The sequence below is a fragment of the Brachyistius frenatus genome, unplaced genomic scaffold (assembly GCF_029030835.1).
Source record: "Brachyistius frenatus isolate BFR_SWC_R1_liver_20210118 unplaced genomic scaffold, ASM2903083v1 Contig_29, whole genome shotgun sequence".
In the NCBI taxonomy this organism is placed as follows: domain Eukaryota; kingdom Metazoa; phylum Chordata; class Actinopteri; family Embiotocidae; genus Brachyistius; species Brachyistius frenatus.
This window is the reverse complement of record NW_027210628.1, coordinates 792,881-817,358: the sequence shown is the minus strand read 5'-3', so window position 1 is coordinate 817,358 and position 24,478 is coordinate 792,881. Positions and strand designations below refer to the sequence as shown.

Sequence of the window (24,478 nt, the reverse complement as noted above, 5' to 3'; positions counted from 1 at the left end):
AGAAGGTGTTTATCTGGCTGTCAAGTGATAAACAGTACATATGGCGAGGAGAGCACAGTGAAACCATGATGCTACCATAAGGCGTATGATGTATGAGATGGTGCTGGATTAACTCAGATACAAAAAATAAGACCACTCTCAGTGCCATGCTTCCCCACTTCCTAATTACTGATCACATGACAATAACTTCCTGTTACTGACATCCTGTAATTCTTAAAGTGACCACAACAACTACAGAAACAAAAAGTCCTTTAGAAAATACAAACAATAATTCTTACAACAAACAACAAGAGATCTAACAATACCCGCTATATGTCTTTTATTTATTAGCATACACACAACATGTTAATAATATATTCTAAGGCTGTGCAACATGGACAAATTCAAATATTAAGGTATTTTTGTCCAAATACCTCTATAGATATTGCGTTAATATTGTCGGTACGACAATTGGTGCCTTTGCAGAATATTTACCTCGTGAGATATTTTATGAATAATCCTCAGTAATGTCGATATAATGACTCCATTGGTAAAGGCAAATAATAGAACAGCAAGAACAGTCTGGTAAATCCAGAAAATATATCATATTACTTTTCTGCAGCATTTAAAACCAGAAAAAAAAAAATTCAGCCCGGTTGTATGTTTTAAATGCTTGTTTCCTCATTTAGTTTTGCTACCACTATGTACAGATAAAAGAAGAACAGTGTACTCTGGTATTCGATGGCATCTACATGTTTAGGCCAATATTTTAAGTGTTCAAGTGTTAAAACGAGCACAGGGAGATAGGTATTGGGTACACAGGCTGTGTTGGCATCTCTAATTGCACCTGCTATTTTATTTTTGTATGTGGGTGCAGCAGCGCAAAGGGCAAAATAATAGATTCACTCTCAGCCAGTTGCATCACTGGTCTCATTGCTCTGAAACGGCCAAACAGAGAGGTTTCTTAATGTTATTCTCTGACTGGTGCAATCTAAATACACAATACCTCAGATCTGCAGCCAAAGGGGTTTTATTTAACTTGTCCATATGATAAAATATATTAATGAGATTGTTAATACGACCGTATCAATCTGAGCTATTTCAGTTTTATTTCTACTGTATATTTTGTCAAAAATGGTCACGTCAAAAAGTAAAATGTGACACAAATGAATTTCAATAATGAAACCTGAAATACTACTTTTGCTAAAAAGAAGGCAGTGACACAGAGGAAAGATGAGATGCTGAAATTTCCCACATAAACCACAGAATACTGTCGTAATAGCCCAATCGGATGTGTATCCGACTGATCAGTGTCAAAGTGTGAACAGAGAGGAGGCGCTGCCCCATGGATACCTGTGACCTGGTCGACGAGGATACGGGAGGTGATGATGCGTCCGTACTGGGAGAAGAGCTGCTCCAGCTCCTTCTGGGTCATCGTCTTGGGCAGGCCGCTCACGTACAGGTTCGCATCACGGATGGAGGCTGAGCTGGGTCGCGCATATGACACCTGTGGGAAAAGAACCGGAGTGTTAGGGCTTGTATAAATAAATGAGGCTCTGGGGCTTTATTACACATGACAAACGTAGCTGGTTAAAATTCAACAAGACGACAGTGTTGGCTGTATAGGGCTGTTATGAGTGTGTGTTGTGGATGGGCAAGGGTGTGGATCACTAGGTCCAGAGGGAGGAAAATGTGACTGTTTTTTCTTAGTACACCTTGCTTTGGGGATTATCGTTGTTAGGAAAAGATTTAGCTGCTTCGAACACAGGGGAGATAATCGTGCTTTGTGGCTCCCACAGCAAACGACTGGAAACTCTGTTCCCCTGAGTGGAAACCACAGGGGTTTTACTTTGAAGGGACGGCTGTGGTAACCAAGGGAACAGGATTAAAACTTTAACCAAAAAGTTCTTTCATTCATACCTCTTTCACTATTCTGAGTTATAGTTAAGAAATTAAAAGGGAAGAGTTAATATGTGTTTTCTAATTAGACTATTTAGACAACACGCTAACAGTCAGCTTTCAAGGCAATAATCTACTTAGAAGATGCTATATATGAACGTCAACTCCTGCAAATAGCGGGAACTGAATAGCTGGTTACACCGTGCGGTGCAACTTCCATCAGTAGCTCTCTACCAGTGGACCTCCACAACATCTTCATTTGCAGACCCAATTTTGCTGCAGTGAAAGTTGCATAAATCCCATTACTACTGCTGCTGACTGGAGCAGCTTTCCCTTGCAGTGCTGTCATTACCTCTGACATGTGGAGACATAAGTCATCAAATAAGGTTAAAGTCAAGCAAATATGGCGGATATGCAGTCATATCCTTGAGCACAGCATGGAAATCCTGCTGAACTCTTAACAGTGAGAGAATAGGATTGGGAACAGCTGGCTTTCCCCATGTCTCACTTTTCTTTCACACATCTTCCTCCTTTAGCCTCTCTGCTCAGCTCCTCTGTCTCCCTCTTCTTCACTGCATCTCTCTCCTTTTCGCTGCTTGGATATTTTCCGTCCGCTTCCTTCCTGCAAGCTGTCTCACTAAACCTTTCTCTCTCTTCCAGAGTCTGTCTCTTTTTTGCTCCTCTTTTCTTCTCTGTGAAGCTCTCCCTCATTTTCTTCTCTCCTTGTCAGCCAACTCCAGATGTCTAATCCATCAACACCTCCTCAAGCTGTAAGCAGTATTGTGTACAAGTGTGGTGCATGTGTGAAACAGGAGTGTGTGCATGTGTGCGTGCGTGCATGTGTGCGTGCATGTGTGAGTGTGTGTGTGTGTGTGTGTGTGTGTGCGTGCGTGCGTGCAGGAAAGTTAGAAAAACTTTAAGTGTGAAGATTAAAGTGATCACAAGCACACACCGTATAAATGTGTGTCAGATTATGTGCATGCGTGTCACTGTGAGCTCATCTCACCTTTGGCATGCTGCTTCCCCTCACACCTCAGTTGGAAAGCTGCATCGCAGCCATCGCTGACAAAATCTGAGGTGTCATGGTGGAGGAAACCGCAGCAGCGGAACCAACTCAAAAACACTTCAGAGAGACACATCGCCTGAGAGCATGTGAATCTCTGGGCCAAGTGTTTCCTCACAAGTGTAGTGGCAGAGAGTGGGAAGGGTGTGACATGAAAGAGCGACAAACTTAATTTTAGAATTACTGCGCTGCCTTTTAATTTACCTTGTTACCTTTAGGGTTTTTAGTCTGTTGTGGAGAGAGAAAGCAAGGAAAGAGGGTAGTGGGAGGGAGGAAATGAAGTGTGAAAGAGCGATAGCGCCAGACAGAGATGCAGAGTTGTCTTCTGTCATTACGCAGACCGCTTTTATCTCAGGAACAACTTGAGGCAACCTCTTGTGTCATGAGAGTGTGAGTGAAAATCTGTGAACTCAGACTGCTACACTCAATAAAGACCTCATGAATTTCACACTAAGTAAACAACGTTCAACTTCTGCCATTTTTCTAAGATTGATAAAGCCTGTTTTTCCTTAAGTCTCCATGCTGGCTGCCGTACATTGTATTGTTCATTACAGTCAGCGTGAGGACTGTTGTGGAAACAGATCTGTAGTATTCGTAATACTGGCAAACTGCTACTCTTGTTTTTTAAGCTCCTAAAGCTTTAAGCTTTTCCTCTTCCCGGGTATCCTGAAAACAGGATGGAATTTGCATGCCTCAGTTTTCAAAAGGATCACTGAGTTATTAATTTTCCAATATTTTGTTATTTCTAAGATACACAGAGTGTTGCTGTAACAACTTTGAAAAACCAAGCTAAGCATGAAAACAAGTGAGTCTATTTGAAAATAAATAACCAGGGCTGGGATGATGTGTTTATCTCCCAGTTCAATACTACTACAATACTTTAAGTGCAATTTAATTATCTATTGTGATTTTACGAGCATTGTAATTCAATATTACGATTTATTGCACTTTTTGTTTACTTTTCCTTTAAAACCAGACCACAAGAAAAAGTTCAGTCTTGTAGAGACAATCAACATCATGAGTCATTTCCAAAAACAATGCCCATCACATGTCAGTCAATATTTTTGAGTTTCATTTCATCAGCATGACTTCAACCCCCTGTCTTAACGCAATGCTTACAAAAAGTACATCATTAGAAATACCACTTAAAGAGATCAGTAGGCCGTAGGCCAATATAGAAATCTCATACGTGTTGGTTAAATAAAGTGTTTTTGTAAAAAAAAACTAGAACAGATTACTGTTATAATGAAATTCATTTAAGCATAACTACTTTTATTCTGAAACACCCAGCTCGTCTCGGGCTGGAAATGTTGACGTCACTGCAGCTTCCAGACGGTCAGAAAACGTCCGCGAGCAGCTACAATGTTAACCGTAAGGAATTATTCTCTTTTAGCAGGAAACCGGCGGTGACTTTCAGCCAGTTTAAATAACCTTAAAGCTTCAGTTTGTTTACACGCTGATGCGAACAGGCTAACTGGCTATCTCCTGGGCTAACGGTTCACTGTTAGCTTTTATGACACGAGCTCATTGTAAATAATGAATTTAATATCGATTCAGGAATTAGAATCACTTGTAAATAATGGTAAAATGAAGAATCTCGATACTTAGGTAAATCAATTTTATTTCCCTAGAAATAACAGGTTTTCCCAATGAAGCAATAATTTGAGGTTAAGAAGCTGTTTGGAAGACACTGTACAGAACTTGGAGACAGACTAACACAGACACGGCTCCACCATCCATACCAACCACATCGAACCATTACTGATCTCATCTTGACCAAATAGAAATGTACACATTTTCACTAAAACAACACACGCAGAAAACACACATCGCACACAAATCTCATATTGCGCGTTATCGCTCTCTTTTTTTAAATTTTTGTGGCACAAGTCAGGCCAGAGATGGAGGACCGTGCTGAATCGTAGCCAAGCCACACGGTGTACAGTGTGCTGTCGAGGGAATGGAGGGATTCTCTGCGGGATTCCCCACTTGCGAACAGGCTAATCCCATCCTATTAGATTAGATTAGATCAGATTAGATCAGATGACAGAAAGCGAGAATCCAGGGATTACCACAGAGCAACAGATTACTGACAAGCTTAAAAGCAACAACATATCAGCAGGCACACAGCAGAGAGGACGGCAGCGGAGAATACGAGAGGAGAAAATTAGATCAGCAGGGGAAGATTGATGGCTTGTTGTAAAACGTCTGCAAAAACAAGTGCTTGTAAGGTTTCATTTTTAGTTTTCGAAACGCGTTTGAAGGAAGGACGGTGCAGCGTTGGCACTGATTTATCTGTCGTACCTCCATGACAACCACAACCAAGCGTGCGTATTAGTCATGCCATTTAAAAAGCAATAACAGAGCCCTTAATGATTTTGGAAAACGTGATGATTGACGTGTTTCTTCCCTTTCATTGAGAAATATCTATATAATTTCACCTTTACATTTTGACATTTAGGAAGTAATTAGCATATCAACCATAGTCACAGGCTTTTTAATGTGTCTCTTTGATTTAGATGGTCTTTTTTATTTCTGAGGCTCATGCATGTTAATCCCATCTCACCCTCCAGCACATTCACTAACGGCTACCACCATCTAAAATGGCTCTTAGGAAGAAGAAAGCGGCCTCGTCATATAAATTTAACGTGACCTCCACAACTTTTTGAAATGCATTGTACGTTTTGCAGCAATTCTTTTCTAATTTGATCTGTTTGTGTCTGTAACGTAAACAGTTGTGTGATGTAATTAGACTTGTTTTAGCAGCACATGGTGTCGGTTACCTTGATTGTTTTGGTCTGAAGTCTGAGTCCATTTAACGTGTTGATGGCTTTCTCTGCGTCCTTTGGATCAATGTAGTTGACGAAGCCGTAGCCCAGACTCTGTCCTGAAACGCCAGAAAGAAGGAAAGAGAGAAAAATGTTTAGAATGATATTTTCATCCAGTTATTTTTTTCCTCGCTTTGCTCAGACACAAGAATACGTCTTCATACTCATCCTATCACTTTAATTTGTAACAGTGCCATATTTCACACAAAACAATATTTCTACTTCACTATACTTGTCATTTTGTGCCATGTTTTTGAATTTATTGGTCGTTTGAGTGAAAGAGCTACAGCAACATTTTGACCGCTCAGTAATACGGCAGTCTGAGTTCACGGCTATTGTTGGTTTGATCCAGTGTGTCCGCCCCAACCCCCCTAAAACTGACACACAGTCCTTGTTCCCATCCATAGACACGCCCTTGGACACAACGCACATCCTTCCCTAGAAAATCCTTTACAACATATCTTCATCACTGCTGACAAGATCACAGTGACTCCTGCCTGGAGCGCCAAGCGTTTTGGTGTGACTTTTGTCAACCGTGTGTCATGTGAAGCCTGCTTTGTTGCCACGACTGTTCACATTTGTACACTAAAACGTGTGATGAATGAGACAGCTGTACCCTCACAGGGACTATTTCCTTTCTCCATTCAAGTAAAGATTAAAATGATAGTCCAATACTTAATCCAGGTCAAGCAACAGTAAAAAAAAAAACCCATGTAAACATCTTTAGCTGATATTTCATGCTATAATTATAATCTTCCTTGACAAGAGAATGTGTCTTGACTCTGATCCTTGCACTCCTTAATATTAGCTGCTTGTTACATTGGTGATCTTGAAGCATGAAGGAACTGAAGCGTTTATTTTAAGTCGAGTCATCGCCTAAAATGTAATGTGATAATTTGAACTCCTGAATTATTCGAGCGAAACTCAGCCCCAGCAAATAAAGTATCACAGACGGTACAAACAACATATTTGTTACTGTCTTTGCAGCTGTGCAAGAAGAGAGGAAAAATACCACCCCCACTTCCCTCTGAGCTCAAAGTGTCTTAGATAGCAGACTCCCTTTGAGAGGGAAGCAGGCCTGACATCTCCCAGTGTTTCCCCAACAGATCAAGCCTTTCAACAGGCTTAGGACTTTAAGCGGACGCCTCCAGCCATCAGGGCCTTCAGTCGGCTAGTTTTCAACAAACAGCCCCGATCCACTAACACCACACACGAGCACAAAGACTCCCAGTCAGTTTAAGAAGAGTGGCATGCACATATTCACGCTAATGGGAACAGACAGCGGTTAGTCAGAAACAAAGTGAATCACAAAATATGGAGCATGGCTGTTTCACAAAATAAATACATTTGGGCTATGGATATCTCAGCGCAGAACAGCTCGGAAGCGAGCAGCGTAAGGGCCAGAAGGGACTTGTAGTCCTAACATCAAACAGCTGATGGTTTTCTCTTCTTCTCTCCTCTACTCCCTCTTCTCCTCTGGATTAACTGTGGATTATCAGACACTCTATTGTTAATTAAAAACCTGCCATCCTGGAGAGACTACTGCTATTTATAACTAACCATCCTCTCTTCGCTCTCCTCTTCCTCTGAGCTGACATCAGGTGTTAAGTTTGGGAGTTTAAATATAACTCACGAAATCCTTTTCGTGGCTTCTCTTTTATTTATCGTCAAATCATATACCCACAAAAGAAACCATGAATTATACAGAAAAAGAGAATATGTGATAAAAGTAATTAACTGTATGAATTAAAACAAAATGTACATCCAGCTTTAGCTTGCTAAAACACCAAGATTACCCATAGACAGTATTGTAGATAACCCAGCAGTGTTTCTGACAATACCTGTTCACGGGTGCATTTATTCGATTTACACTGAAAATCCAGACGGGTACAGCTGAGTGCCTGCCTACTTGTAACGCTCCTCGATGGCGTTCGCTACCTCTCTCAACTCATGCCTCCCACTTTCCCAGCACCTTCCTCACCCCTCTTCCTCATCTTTAACAAGAAATGTGAGGTTCGACAAGCACAGCCACCAGAAGGTGCTGGCAAAGAGCACTCATGCAGGCGGGTGCTTAATGGTACCGAGGCACTCAGCACTCATGGAGCCGTCCGGGGAGCCAAATGGGGCCAAACTGGCAGCGGCGGACGCTACTGCTGTAAAGGGGGTCGCACAGTGTAAGAAGTTTCTATGTCTGTGCGTGTGTGTGTCTGAGGGCGTGTGTACAAGTCGGTATGCATGTGTGGACACACGTGAGTCAGCACTAGATTACAGTCTTACAACCAACTTCATACCGTATTTACTTTGATTACAGCTGCGATGAATGTGTTATTCAGCAGCTGCCACATGTAAATGATATTTTCACGCGTGCACTTTAACTGGGTGTGTATGTTGTGTACATGGGGAGCTTAAGTTGGTATTGGCATATCTTCCCGCCCCCACTCAAGTCTTCACTCTCACTTTGGCAAGGCTGAGGGCCTCCAGGGCTGAAAGGAAGAGGGTGGGAGTGAGGCTCGCTGGCTGACATCATTCCCCAGGTGAGCGGGGAGATGAGGGTAGACAGAGGGAGACATCTGCCCGCAGCATCAGAAAAGCTCCAGGAGGGGATTCCACCCACCATTTCCAACCTGCTACGGGGCAGCTAACAGCAGGGAGCCACCGGCAGGCTGCCTGGCTCCCAGGAATCTGCATGGATGGGTGGGAGATGCGACGCCAACGCACCATACTGGCAGATGTACACACATGTGCACACACATGCGTGTAAACGTGTAATCGCTCAATCACAGAGGCACACACAAACAAACACAAGCAGTAAAGTGTGTCCTCGCAGCAGGACAGTGAGGAGCGGAGTGTCTGGCCGCAAGCTCGTAAATGCGTTACTGTTCGATGTGTGCAGGTGTTATTGTATCTCCTGAACCGTTCAGTGAATGTCAGCGCTGAAAAGATGAAGTCACAGTCTACTTCAATCCTTTATAATATGGCTTTATGCAAAGGTAATACCGTAAGCAGTTCTCTCTCTGTAACCTACAGTACAACATGCACGCAGACAGCCAGTGTGTTTGGCTTTAGCCTGTCACAGCCCCTCCCCGTGTCCACCTCAATACTCTCCAGCAGGTCCAGCCCTGCATGCTGCTTACATTTGGATCACACCATCACAGTTCAGGCTCAACACGGTGCTGTTAGGAACAGTTCTGCCGCGGTATCAAAAGGGATCATCACTACTTAAAGACCCGCTCCAGTGAAAATCAAGCTTTTAACCTTGTTACCATGTCCATGAGGTGTTTTTTATGTGGTTAAAGACATACTGTATCATAAGCAAAATATGCACTCAGCACCATGGCTGAGAATTAATGTTTTGAAATTGCAGTAAGAGTCTGAGTCTCCAAAATACAGATTCAGACAGTCAGGGTTTCAAATGTCATAAACCAAAGGAACCAATCCTTTCAAGTGTGGGGCTTTCCATATTGTTGAGTGGAAGACAAGCGACACAGGGATGGGTGCAATATTTGTGGGAGCTAGCAATTTTATTTGATTTAAAATACGTCCTCAACAGAAGCTTCAAGTAGTCCTGCATAAAGTAGCCTTTCCAAACAAAACTCGCTTCATTAACAAAAAGAACTCCTCAGCACTGCTCTGCCTCCTCTCTTCTCATCAGCAACTGCTGCAAGCTAACCGGGAAAAACGGAAATGAGGGGTTTATGGGAAATGCGGTCTTCTCTTTTAAAATGAGGAATACTGTATGTTGAATTCGTTTTTATACACAATTCAAGTTGTAAGAGACTGCACTTTGTTTTTGTGCAAGTACTATGAAAAACAAAAACAAAATTCCACGACTTGCAACTTTTTTCTAATTCCTGCATTTTTACTGCAAAAAAACTCACTTAAAATTCTGCAAATTACATTGCAATTTTTGAGAAAATCTGCCACAAAATCAAGCATTTTTTATTGCAAAAACCACAAATAAAACAGCGAAATTCTTGAGGGACTAGATAGAGATCCGCACTGTTTGCATATTCAGAGCTCTATGTAGTGAATGAAGAAACGTGTAGACTTACATCTTAGCCCGAGGAACTTTAAGGAATTAGGGGCAAAATTTGAAGTCTGTAATTTTGATGAACAGAGGTGAGTACTTAGGCTTCTACTGTAAAAGTAGTTTTCATTGTCATGTCAGACAAACTTGCATCACTGTTGCTAAACAATATTACAGCCATAAATATTCAACATAAGGTTATCCAAATGCTGTTGAACTGTCAAACATAAATATCAGGGACATTGCTTATGCTTATGTCATACCCTTTTAAAAAGACCATTTGCCTGAGAACAGTCTGAAAACCACAGAGAATTTATAGACATAGACCGTATTTTATAATTACAGAAAAATAATCTAAGCACTGCATCCGAGGCTACAGAGAAGCCATTAAAAAGACATGATGAATAGCCTCTAATGGGGTTGTGGCTAACAGAGAAACGTGCCTTGTGCTGATCAATTAGCTGAATAGATACATTAATTTATATATTTTAATTGTCAATTAAAACCAAGAACCCTATATGATCCATTGCTCTTTATAATGGCCTTTTAATAAAGTGAGATATTACCTTGCCTTTGATTGGTCAGCTGCTTATAAAGCCACTCGTGCAAAGTCCACAGCACGACACAGTAACGACTTATGAAAAGTTCCCTTTTAAGAAGAATTATGTGAATTTAGTAATTGCCCTAAATGGAAAATGTTATGTACTGTTTCGAAGAATCGAGGTTGTCGATTACATTACTTGTACGTTCGCTGAAAGCTGTTATCGTATAGGTACCACTATAGCACTGCAGTACTTTATCACGTAGTCCGCTTTCACTAACAGACTAACCACATAGGGTGGGCGAGTGAAGAGGTGGGGGCTAATTTGAACCCACCTCCACTCTTTTGGCAGACCTTGTGTACAATCTGACATAAATTGTATAGGGAGGTGGGCATGTTTTTCACTGGTAAAATCACTGCTATTTCCAGAGACTAGCTCTTTGGTGTGTTGGCGAGGAGTTATGACTAAGCCATTATTTGTTTCCTGAGGAGCAGCAGGTTGCTCAATGTGTGAGATGAGAAAATGAGTGTACTTCAAGCGGGTGTCCTGCCTGCTAGCACCACTGTGTAATTTCACCTTTCCTATCACTCGTCTGTGCACACACGCGTGCGCATCACACACACACATGCACACGCGCACACACACACACACACACACACACACACACACACACACACACACACACACACACACACACACACACACACACACACACACACACACACACACACACACACACACACCAGAGGATGCAAGTGTAAATCCACACTAACATTTCATAAAGATACAAAGATACATACATAATAGGCACAAACAAAATCAAAATAGATGTATGCATAGCTACATTGAATTTTACAGGTATATAATCAAATAAACATTTCCATGTATAACAGGGGTGAGAAGTGCACAGATGGTGCACAATCATGTGCTGTAAGGTACACATAGTGAGAGTCTCCAGTGCATATTGTCTGTCATTATTTTGTGCCTTTTGTTGTATTATGTGACTAAGAGCCCTGTACTGCAGACATGAAAGCATCTTCATCTCCTGCTATCATCAGTCAAGGATCACACAACGCACTATAGACTCTTTGATCTAAAGTGGTAGCTACCAAATGAAACGCATTGCAGCGAGAACCTTCTATTTTCACTGTGCACCCCGCTGCAATATCTTGCTCCCAATAATATTCTATGAAATTGTGCAGCTATTAATCAAAAAGTTCATTTGAACTGCTGACACTGTTGTCAAAACAACTATTATAATGCTATAGTTGGAGCAGAGGCAATTTGTAGTGACAGCTCGTTCAAATTCCTGTTAAAATTATTCACTGTTCTGTCTCTGTGTAGTTTATATATTTCTATAAAAATAAGAACTTTGAGCAGTACACGCTGCCCAAAAAAGGGGAAAATCTTTGCGTGAATTTGAAGAAATCAAATAAAATGGAAAAAAAAAATCTGATAAGAAAATATCGTCTGTGTGCAGAGACCTTTAAAGGCTATCTATAAAATGTTTCTAGTTGTTCCCAGTCTTGCAAGCTGTCAGCTGCTGAGCCAAGTCTGTCATTCAGAAGTTAAGGGAGAACAGGAGCATCGCAAAGGGTGGGGGTAAGCGAGGTTGCAGTGTGCAGGGATCATCAGAGCTATGAGTTTGTGATGCTAACACACCTTGAGTAGACTGTCTCCTTCTCCCCAGAAACAAGCAAATCTGTTCGGTCAGTCTTAAATTTAGAGACATTTTAAGAAGAAAACATTTCAATTTGTCACAGTAAATGTGTCACATCGACTGCCTCCACCCTCTCCCATCCCCTGATGGTTTGCCCCTTGCTGCTGCAGCAACTTGAGGTAGTGCTATTTTTGATGGGCCTGCGCTCCCCATCATTTCTGAAAAGGTGCCCTGTCACCAGCTTCAAGTCAAAACACACTCACCCTGAAGACTCTCCGCTCCATAGGAATTGGGCAGAGGGAGTTTGCTAAAGGATAAACACAAAGAGAACTGAAGACCACAGTGCCTTCAACACTAGCAGTACAGTAAATGCATATCATGTGGCATGTATTGAGCCCGTTTAAATAACTAAATTCATAAACAGCCACATCCCACGCACACATGCATCTACTGTAGATTCCTCTCCCACTCACTCATTCAACACATCTTTCCCTCCTGGGTTGCCAAGGTAGCAGCCACTGTTGCAGTCAGGAGGCTCCCACTCTCAGCTCCCAAGGCCCTGCTTCCACCAACACACACACACACACACACACACACACACACACACACACACACACACACACACACACACACACACACACACACACACACACACACACACACACACACACACACACACACACACACACACACACACACTCTTGCCCACATAGAAGCTCAGGGACAAACACACACACGTAAACCACCCCCTCACGGTGGCTCCCTGAGCCTTGGGGCCGGTGGACTGCAGCCTGCAGTGTGTGGGCTGCTTGGCTAGCAGTGCAGCTGAGAAATAGAAGGCAAGCTGACAGACAGAGAAGCCCCCTTCAAGTCTTGGATAACCCTGTTACGTCAGGATGGCAGAGCCGACCATGCTGCACCTGCTTGGACTGCTTCTGAGAGCGCGCAGAGTGACGACCCCCCCCCCCCTCCAGGCTGAGGACAGTCTTGCTCTCCCCTGCCTCGGTACAGTGCATTCGAGAGTGAAGGGTTGGAGGGCGAGTAAACCAGCCCTGAGGCGCATTCAGCCTCTGGATCTGAAGCCGGCACCAAGGACAGTCACAACCTCTGTGTTCCATGTAAAGGGCACTCGCAGTGAAATGAGCGGGGACAGAGGCTGTCTGACGTGAGGGTCATAAGAGGAGCATTACAGCCAGGCGTTTTCAGGACGTCCAATTCTGGGACCTGAGCAGGGGAGGGGAGAAGATTGAGAGGGGAAGGGGGGGGGGTGCTAAAAGGAGAGAGACAGGACATTCTCGGGACCTGGGACTCTGAAACTTTAATGTGTGTCTGCCTGCTTGTGTATGCACTTCTGAGCCTGGCAGCTCTCTTAATACCTGGCTTTGGAGATGTCAAATCCTTTTTTCATCTCTTTCCCTGTCATCTTTGTTCACGCTATCTTCGGCCTTCAGACCATTTCGGGTTCAGATAAATGCAGCCTGTAGGTGAGATACAGTATAAACACTACACCACATCTCCTACAATGTGATTTCAGTAAGGATTTCAAAAGTATGTAATAGTTCATCAGTGTTTCAGAAGCTGTAAATGGGTGCCATTTTATCATGAGACAAACAGAAATAATAGTGTGTTTTGTTTTCATCACTGTAGTAATGATGTGAGAAATAGCTCAGCTTGCCGTCTGAAGTCTGAGAAGAATCATCTTTGCTCCTTAGCATGTTGTCAATGTATATTACATTAGCAACAAAGAGCTCTGGGTAAACTGAGGTTCATATGGTGAATATTTGATTTGCTCCCTGTTTGACTTACAGTGCTTGTGCAGGAGCTATGCTCCGCCCTTCTGTCCTTGTGGATCAGGGTGAGACGCTTGTTTTATGTTTACAATACTTGTGGTTGCACTTGATGTTCCATGAAAGAAATTGAATGACAGTGAAACTAATGGAAGTGTGATGTCTGAAACTCAGGCTTGTGCATGCGAAGCTGGCCAAATCCAGCAGTGTTTCCTACGCTATATGAGCAAGGCATACTTGTCCTAATGTAAGAATCGGGTTTGCAGCAGGCTTTCACACGTAGCACTGAAGCTGCTGTCTGTCAGAGGTGCTCCAGCTTGAACTACTCCACATCTGACATCACAGTCCATCTATTTTTCATAGCCAACATCTGCTTGGCTTGCTACATTGTCACTTTGATTTGCATCAGCTCCCCAGATTCCATGTATAAAACCAAAACATGGAAGGTGACGAGGGTGGTGTGCACAAAAGGCTTGAGTTAGTGGGCTTAGGGATGATGTCTTTACAGGGTTTGAGGTGAGATAAGAATTATTTGCAGTTTGCGTGTTTTAAAGGTGTGCAGCGTTTGCTGCTGAAACCTGGCAGATGCTGTGACTACCTGATGAAAAGGGCAACACAGGCAGCCAGAGCAGGACTGTAAAATATCATATCATATATCTGTTTCCATAGGGTAAGGCCACTGAATTTTTGGCCACTGTGATGATTGGCATAATATGAGAAAGCAAGAAATGGTTACCCATAAAACAACCCCCCCTCCTCAACCTTCCCTCCCACACACACACACACACACACACACACACACACACACACACACACACACACACACACACACACACACACACACAAACACACAATCACACACTCCCCTCCCTAATGCAATCAATTCTTGTTCCAGCATGAAAAGCTATTTTCTTCTCCTCCATGTCATTATGAAAACAAATGCATTCATATCTCCAGCAGAAATGCAGATGATGCAGAAAAATGATCCTGAAAAATGACTTACTGACAAGGATCAGTCAATTTCATGTGTGTGTGTGTGTGTGTGTGTGTGTGTGTGTGTGTGTGTGTGTGTGTGTGTGTGTGTGTGTGTGTGTGTGTGTGTGTGTGTGTGTGTGTGTGTGTGTGTGTGTGTGTGTGTGTGGCATGTGCTGAATCAGGATATTGCAAAGTCCACATTAATTCCTCTCAGCTTGTTTTTTAAAAAAAATTTTTTACTTATGTCTGAGTAAGGGGACATTTGGACTTGTACAAGATGTGAGTTTTCAGAAATCAACTTTCTGCTTCCTTTTAAAGAAAGACAGAAAAAAACTTGCTGTAAGTGGAAACATTTACAGAGTCTCAAAACCGTCGTGGCTGTGACGTGAGCACTTCTATATGTCGAGTTCCTTCTGTCTGGAATGCAGCGTGACGAGTGTAAAAGTGTCTACAGTATGCACACTTAATTGAGACAACGTAACAACACTTAAGATATCTTCTCTTCAAGTGTGCACAGGCAGACAGGAAATTCACAGTTGGAGGCCTTGGGCTTATGTGTATGTGTGTGTGTGTGTGGGCTGCAGTGTGCGTGTAAGCTGGTCTTAAATAAAAGATTAACCTGCATGTCCCTGGTGTGTTATGAGAGCACCAGGCAGAGGTAGTTGTGTAAGCAGGCAGGAAGGTAGGCAAGCAGGCAGGCATGTGGGGAGCAAGAAAGACACCCAGAGGTGGCTTTTCTACCAGCTGAAGTCAGCCAGGGTGACAGACGTAGCTGAAGTGTCTACGCCTGCCCGCACTCGCCCAAGCCTCATGCCATCCTGGCGTCATTGGAGCTGACAGGAGCAAGTCCACAGGAAGCTGAGAGGACGCCAAGGACCTGTCTGTCTCTCATACCTCTGAGAGGTTCAAGTGCCCACACCTTGTCAGCAAACAGTCACAGGTTAGTCAGGATGCAAACAAGCAGGGTGGGAAGCAGAGATGCAAGCAAACGACTGCCAGTGGATGTTTGCTTGAAGTGAATTTGTCTGTGTTTAAAATAGTAGAGTTGACACAGAAGTACTGTGAGATGTAACCACTCTTACTGCTGGTGCACACATCCAACACACCGAATCCAACGGAGGAATATTTCAATCTTGTAAGGATTCAATATGGAAATTATTATCCAAGTGCATTTTTGAGTAATTCTGTAAATGTATTTAAAGTCTTCAACTTGGTTCGATAGTTCTCATGCTCCTCATACTGAATAATAGAATATGAAGGCAGCAGGGCCTTATTATTCCCATCAGTATGAATAATTTGTAACTACAGAACTCTCTAACGCTCCTCAAGACAGATTCTCAAGTTTCATTCTGGAATTTCAACACGGTAAACAAGATCTTTTCCTCCTTCAATTTCGATTTGAAATCCCGATAAAAATGTATAAATGTCCGACGTCGATCTGTCTTACATCCATGTGCAGCTACATGTGACAGACGAGGACGGGTACAGGTGTACGTACCAGCTAAAAAAGTGGTGTCTTTACTCTCCTCTCTCAAACCTGGCATAGTCTGTTAATGATTTGGATGACTGTTAGAGAGCATGAAGCCTCTTGGCATTCCCTGTTGGAAGGGATCTGTGCTTTGTTAGCCTAAAAGTTTGCGGGAGAAAATTGCACCCATGGGAGAGCAAAACAGGCATACACCACAGGGGGAGACGGAGGGAGGGCAGAGTTTATTTATAACTTTTTGCGTTGATGCTAAGTCATCAGACAGACCTTGGAGTGCAGAGCAGAGAGGTACCCTAAATGGTTTAGAAGTGAGCGAACAAACATTTCTGCCTCTCTCACAGTCCCCGTTTAGAGGCCAGGCAGGTTTACAGCAATTCTGTTCATTTTTTAAACTCTCTCCAAATATCTGTTGTTAGTTTGGTTCCTCACTGCTGCTTGGCAAATCACACTTAAGGGGAAAATCAGGTGGCGAGAGAACATGGTGATAGAGATGATGATAGCATGTGGTATCCCAGTGTTATTTTTGTACACACCGTCCTCCATTATCCTGGTGTATCTGACTCTCAGGCTCCATTTTGTGGCCCATTACAGCGGAAGAGGAAGATGGTCCTAAAGAGGAATCATGGAGCAGCAAACATATACTTCAAAGAACAAGAGAACAGGAGGAGGCTGCGATGGCTGGGCCAGTGGCCATCCCTGGTTTACAGTCAAAATTGTCATTCCTCTTGGCCTTTTACTTCATCTATTAGAGGAAATCAGATTCTATGATTATGTTCGCTTATATATCTGTATAGGTGTATACATGTACAGATATACTCTCCTTCCCTTCCCTCGCCTGGCTGCTTGCTCTCTGAGAACGGCTTGGTGATCTCGACTGCCCGCCTGCCTGGTGCTCTTTAATGAGATTATCAGGAGAAGAGTGTCAGTAAGTAGGATCTAAAATGAAAGCCATTACGGAGCATTATCACAGAGCCCCCCCCCCCCCACCACCCCCGATCCATCTGCTGTATGACCACCCACACAGCCACTACGCCCAGATTACAGCCATGATTAGCACCGCAAAGTGCTGCTTAATTTAAACACCTCTGGAGAACATGTGGCACTTTGCTGCATTGCTGAGTCGCGGCGCTTGAACACACACAGAGGACAAAGATGAATTTCTCCTTGTAGACACCGGTTGCAGTGATTCCTCACCAACACTTGATTTGTGTGCAATGATGTACTTGTTTTCAGGTCTAAACTGCTCGTGTCATATTTACTGTATTTTCTTACACGTGTTTAGTCGGTTTGGATTCGTACCTTTGATATGGGTTCCTGAACGAGACTTGAATAAGGCGTTCTCAGTTAAAACCCAGAGATTTTATCTACCTCAGTCGAGCTTATGGTGAAATGCTGCGGCTCACTGACGCTGATGAGAATTTTCTCCTGCGAAACGCAGCGTGTTAGTGTCGATGTAGCCCATTGAAATATGGTTTCAAATAACAAGGTATTTTTTGTTACTCGATAGTACTGAAGCAGTTTGGTCGCTGTCCTAGAAGTAACAAAGTTTGGTACCCAGCCATTCAATTCACAGCACAATACCTGTCTTACTTCTTCACTGACCCTTCTTCTGGCAGTGTGAACAGCAGCGTAGTCTGCCTGCTTTGTCATTTCTGTCTCTCTTAACAATTACTATTGTCACAGTGACAATAAAGCCAAACGTGAAGGATGAAAAAATAAATGAAAACTACAGTTGGAAACATTGAATATTATACTTTAAATACTTTAACTGGACTTTTATTCACTAAAGCATTCTGCTTTTAAAGTCCCATCATGATCAGGCCAGTTCATTTTGTCAGAGTAGAAAGCAGCTCTTTTGTAGCTTCGTACAGTGACTCACCTTGTGCTTCACCTTTCCTCTTTCCTTTGGCCAAACTGTCTTTGTAAACAACCAAATCATCACACAATGAGTGTGTTCACATGGACATGAATGGGACTCTTATGAGGCTTATCCAGGTTTGGTTATAATCTCAATCTGACATTTGCATGGAAAAGGTAGAAATCTGGTTATGCGTATCCCTGTACACACAATAAGTACTCGCATACTTGCAAAGACATCTGTGATTTTTTTTTTTACAAGCACAAACCAACAATTTTGAAATCTCAAATTTGCCATTCCTTAAATTAATTTCACTGGGGCTATTAACCTGACCTGTTCGACTGTACATGTTTAAAAACTGCCACCCTGAATCCTGCCTACTGCAGACTTGAGATGCTTTCGCAATGGCTATAGTTTCAGTTCCTGTTACATCACTTGGTTTAAGCTTTACCTACACGGGTAGTCAGCAGGATTCAGAAACCTAGATTAGATGTATACATGCAACAGTATTCAGTTTTCTTTCCACCAAGCTCCAGCTAGAATATTCTCCCATCTGGGATAAGGGGTTATCATGCTTTCTGAATTCAGGAATTAATGTTAACGTGTGCAAACAAAAACAAAACACTTCAAAAACCCGATCATAACCAGGATACTTATATCCATATAAACACGCTCATAAAATGTCATCATATCCAGATTTCTTTCCCTAATTCCACTTTAATCAAACAGGAGATTATTTTAAGATTTTTTTTTTTTTTTTACTTCAGTGAAGAGTGCTTGTGAATGGATTTAGACAAGAGAGTTCATGATATGTTCTCAAGACCCACAGGCTACACCTGAAATTATATGGTGTTATATTTTGGGAAGTGCATTCAGCAATACCCCAGTGTGACACAAACAGTCTGCATTTGGTACCTGTGATCTTATCGCGAACCAGCTTGCAGGACTCGATCTCGCCGATGCTACCGAACAGGCTGCGGAACTCCTCCTGGGTCATGTTCTGGGGCAGGTAGTTGACGATGAGGTTTGTCTTGCTGTCGTCGTTTGATGGTCCGGTCTGCATTGGCGAAGGGCAGCCACGGCTGTTGTTGGACGGACCGTTGGCTGTAGTGCCTCCGCCGCTGGGACCGTTTGTCACTGGAGCCTCCATGTTACTGATAATCTGGAGAAAGGTGAAGAGGAGGAGGACAGAGGGAGAAGTGAGGAGAGGAACCATAGAGAGCAAGGGCAGGGAAGAGGAGGCAAAGAGATAGTGATCATTGGCAAAGGCTTCTAAAAAGTATCAAGCAGTTTGGAACATTAAATATGTAGTAAGGCATAAAAGACTAATAAAAAGATTGTTTTTAAATTAACTAATAAAAAGCATAGTTTTTGTTTTTATCAAGTCAAATCAACAGTCTTTGAAGGTCTTTTGGCCAAGACTGCAAAAACACCTTTTTTAAACAAGCTTAATATATACAGTACAGTCATGGGACAAAGTAATCTCGTAGAAATTGTTGGCTTTTTGAATATGTTTTGACATAAAACATTTGATGCTCTTTGAAATCTTAAAGATAAGAGTGATATACTTGAGCCACAAGGCTGAAAAATTTAGCTTTTTCTGTCATTTATTGAACAAAAATATCAGCAGAGGTAATAGTCTTTTGTGAGAAAAAGCTAGTATTGCTAGTATATCCTTGAGCAAACATACGTTCTTGTGGGTGTTTTGCATAATTGTACATCATCTCTGACATCGGCTTGCTAAAATTTTAGACCTCTCTTCCACGCAAAGCTGTCCAGCCTTTCAGGCAGCGAATCAACTCCAAACCGTGACACCTCCACCTCCATGCTTCACAGTCGGTGTGAGGTTTCTTCTCTTGAAAAGCTGTCTTTGGTCTGCACCAAACATGTCTGATGTTACTGACGCCAAACAACTCTGTCTTTGCTTCATCTGTCCAGAGCACATTTTTCTAAAAGAACTGGTCTTTGCCTCTGTTCAACAGCTTACTGTAGTTTTGCTCTGATGGTATTTTTGGACAACAAAAGATGTTTGCGCATGTAGGTCAAATTTGTGCAATCGCTTTCTGATTGTAGACAATGAGTTATTTCAAATTTGGAGATCTTTTTAAATCCCTTGCCAGACTCATAGGATCTTTGGATCTTGGCATGATGACACCACACACTTCAATACCAAAGGGAAAACCAGACCCTGTAGATGTCTGAGGTTTAATTAAGACCGGTTCCAACTGTCACTCCCTGAGGAGGTCACAACCACTCACACCTAATCTGGAACCCCCGATTCTAATTCAATGGATTTGATGGTGTGATAAATGTAAATAAAGGCTTGTCACTAATTTATCTAAATTATGAAAATGAACCCAAAATATTGGGTTATGGGTCATTTGTTTGAGTATCACCTTTATTAATAGTCACTGTTTTAAGGAGGATGTAATATTTGCTTTACCAAATATATATAAAAAAGCCATCAATTTCCATGTTATGTACAGCATTTACTTTTTCACATGACTGAATATTACAGTTTTTGGTTTACCATACCATGAAATGAAGCCATGGAATTGCCATTACTTCTTCCCATTATAACTGACAGTGATATGTGTAAAAATGACTAAACCCTTGTATAGAGTAACAAACTAAACATATAGTGAACACACTGCAGACATTCAACATCTCTAAACATTGAGAAATACAACAAATACTAGACACAGAGAGGATAATGAGAAAAACATTAATGAATATTGTAAGACCTCATTAAATAAATCTGCGATAGCTGCAGAGGTTTGTGGGAGGGGGCAGCGACAGGGGCAGCCCTTTAGTTAGCAATCTGGCTGCTGATGCTGCTGCTGTGACAGAAAGAAGGTTGCTTTTTCGCAGCTGGTTTTGTAGAGCGTCTCAGGATCAAAGTGTTCATAGAGGACCTGTGAGCTTGGTGTAAGTGAGACAAAAAAAAAAAAAAAACTGTGAGAAGGAGTGAGAGTCGGAGGAGGTAGGCTGCACTTTGCTTTTCTACCAGAGCACTCTGATATTTATTTAATGCAAATGCTTATTCTGAGTGAACATTACTTTCCTACAAAAGTAATATGTGGGCCCAAAGTAAAATGATTTATACATTTGCATAAAAAAACATTTGTTTGATCAAATTAATGGCTTTTGTAGAGTGTGTGTGTGTGTGTGTGTGTGTGTGTGTGTGTGTGTGTGTGTGTGTGTGTGTGTGTGTGTGTGTGTGTGTGTGTGTGTTGTAGTCAGTGGTTTTCAAATGGAAAAAGCAGAAACAACTAATCTGCATCACTAAATGTTGGAAAGATAAAACTGAAAAAAGATGGAGGTTTCTGTTGACCCGACTATATCACATTGTTTTTAGTGATGCTGTTTCTGCTTGAAGAGTAATGAATAGCTTCATGGAAGATCTTTAAAAATGGTCTGTCCATGTCCATTTGAGCTGTTCCCATCTTATTGGGAAAAAAGCACTGTACTGACTGAACATGCTGAAACCCAAATTAAGATGCAAATATTCTTTAATCTGATTCAATCAAATTTTTAGAGTCATCACTCACATCTCTCCTTCCCCCTGTTCAACCATTCAGCTCTCAGTCTATTTTTAACTATTCTAAAGTACACGCAGGCAGACTGCACTCGGAAGCAGGGCTGGTTTTAGCAAAGGAGAAACGACACACGAGTCGTATTTCGCTCTATTTCGGGATTATCAAAAAAGACCCGTGTTCTAATAATATAGCTCAAAGAAAGAATTTAAAAATTTCCCAGTTTGTCCAGAAATAGTTTTTCAAAACAATTTTTAGACCTTTACAATGTGCGCACTTCTCGGCTTTAATCACTTTACTTTTATCTATCTCTACATGTGGAGATAAATGAACCAGCAGACGAATAACTCTTTAGTTACCAAACAACCACCACTCATATGTTGATAATATGATCCATATGACAAACACTGTGTACATGTTATCAGTGTAATATAGTGCAATTATATAAATTTGAGATTGTTTGGAGCAAATTTACATTTCTGAATTGGTAAGTAAAGTGAATTAAAGTGGGTTCCAACAATTTTGACATGGATAAGATGACCTAGAAAAGTCAACAGCACATTTTAATGAAAAGTTCCGAAATAAATTTGGAAACCTGTGGTCTTTATCCCAGTATGTGAAACTGATTCTCTCGACCTCCGAGTAACTTCACCAACTATGTTATGGGATAAGATACGGGGCCTTACATGGGTTAAAATATCCATCTTTTTCCTGACTCTAGGAGGACCTTTAAAATGAAGCTATGAGGCTTATTACTTAAGAGTTATTCTTTTTTCTGTTAAGAAGCAGTGCCAAAAAAAAAATCTGCTTCCATCTTCTCATTTTAAACACAAACACACACACATGCGAGCACACACTTCCATGCATTCACAGTCTGTGGGATCTGCAGTGAGCGGAGGAGCACATACTCAAAGGCACACACAATCACATACACAGAAGGAGAACAATGGCTCAAGCCCACAGCAGAAAACAAACAGACAAGGAGATGTCTAAAAGCTCTCAAGATGAGAGCTGCATGCAAATTGTTCTTTTGACAGTATCCTTCCCTGCTCACTCACCACTCTACCACAACAGAGATACCGAGACAGACTGAGAAAGACAGGGAGGGAAGGAGGGGGGGGGGAGGCAGAGTGAAGAGGAAGGAGAGAATAGTATCTAGGCATAACAGAGTTGATTGGAGAGGGCCTTATTAAATCTGTTTACATTCCCTGCTGGGCTCCATTCTGTCAGAGAGACTTTCAACTCCATGGGACGTTTTCTGAGGAATTTTTACACCAAAATGGCTGCCTCTAATTAACAGGGACCTGCCGAGTCCCAGTGGCCAATTATATTCCCCTCCTTGTCCCTGCCCACCAGCATTTGTGCTGCTCAGCGGTCCACTTCATGTTGGTTGTGAGCACTCTGGCTGTCCCCGCTCTCCCACTGTGGAGCCCAGTGCTGAGGACAGGCCGCGCTGCATGCCCTGCTGACTGTGTCCAACACACAGCCCTCCTCGGCTCTCAGCCTCAACATGCAGCTTCTTCTGCTCGCAAGTTCTACAGCTACTTGTGTAGGAGGCAGAGACATCACAGTGCTTTTGGCTAAAAAGTAATACATGCAAACAGCTGTTGGAAACATATGAAACAAATGTGAGAAGGTGTGAGATAAAATTTGATAGAAGTGGTTGCTGTTAGAAGTTGAAAAATATCTGGTGGTCATTGTTAAAACTGGCATCTTAAGAACGATAAATCGACTTGACTCCAACACTGAGGCTACGGTTGCAGTTCAGTTACAGCTGTAAAGCAAAGTGCATAGCAGGGACCTTTTACTTTGAAAGTTTTAAAGGTTGTGTGAGTGCTTGATTAAAAAGAGGAGCAGTGAGCAACTGTAAGCGTCAGTGTGTCTTCGGGGAAGTAGATGGCCAGTAGAACTGCTCACAGGTGCAGCTTTGCATGTTTTAAGTTTAAAAAAAACCACCGTAAATATTTTATGGTTTTGTTTTAAATACTAAACAATCAATATGAATATCTAAATCGAGAAAATACTAGACATAACAGTGCTACATTGTCTATTGGCCTCCACAGGGTGAAGATGTCAGCAGCTTAAAATGCTTTTCAATCATCTCTGCACAGCTTCCTCTACCCTTTCAACCCCAGCCCCCTGCTGCCCTCTGTCTATTGCCCCATCCATCAATCTCTGCTTCAGGTCCAACTGTCTCAGTCAGCAGTATCACCAACCAGTGCATATTTATGTAAACACAGTACAATATCAGATCATTTTGTTTCACGTGTGTGTAAAATGGCTGGGCCATCCATTTGGCAGCAGTAGTCTCCTTACCATCTTTGGCTGTGTCAGCAATCCCTTCTCTGCCCATCCCTGGAGCTGTGGGAGCTCTGCCTGACGCCACTGTGTCTCTGTCGACCCCTATGGAGGGGAGCACAAGGAGGGAGGGATGCACAGCCCATTGTCAACATCATACATTCACTTTACAAGGTTAGGGTTGCAGTGGGATTTGGGGGAATGGAGGGGTTGAGCGTGTTGGGTGGGGAAAATGGCAGCTCACTAGAAAAACACAGCTACACCTTTGCAGTCACCACCAGTCAAGCTAAAACAAGTAGACGAGTGGCTCAGTAATTTTTGTTTTCGGCCGGTATAACTGATGATGATTGTTTGGCTTTGGGGAATAATAGTATTTTTTTAAGGTAAAACTGTAACTGCTAGGATAGAAATGTTTCATCAGCTGTTTTAATCATCTGTGCACCTTCGCAGTCGGCAGAATAAAACTGCATGTGTGTCGATGCCGGCAGATTGGTGTGGTGACTGCAATGACCTTGGCAGAGTTTATAATGAGGGTTTCCC

General features: G+C 42.3%; 1 protein-coding gene across 5 annotated transcripts in view; it reads right to left on the bottom strand.

The window, feature by feature from the left end:
• The window catches only part of elavl4 (ELAV like neuron-specific RNA binding protein 4), an 80,000-nt gene that overhangs the window by 26,695 nt on the left and 28,827 nt on the right, over positions 1-24,478 (bottom strand). For all 5 annotated transcript variants that reach the window (XM_069699024.1, XM_069699023.1, XM_069699025.1 and 2 more), the window contains 4 exons: positions 23,957-24,043; positions 19,020-19,266; positions 5,725-5,828; positions 1,333-1,486 (listed from right to left, as the gene is read on the bottom strand). In XM_069699024.1, the coding sequence (XP_069555125.1) occupies positions 1,333-1,486; positions 5,725-5,828; positions 19,020-19,266; positions 23,957-24,043 (592 nt within the window). The remainder of the gene's footprint in view (positions 1-1,332; positions 1,487-5,724; positions 5,829-19,019; positions 19,267-23,956; positions 24,044-24,478) is intronic.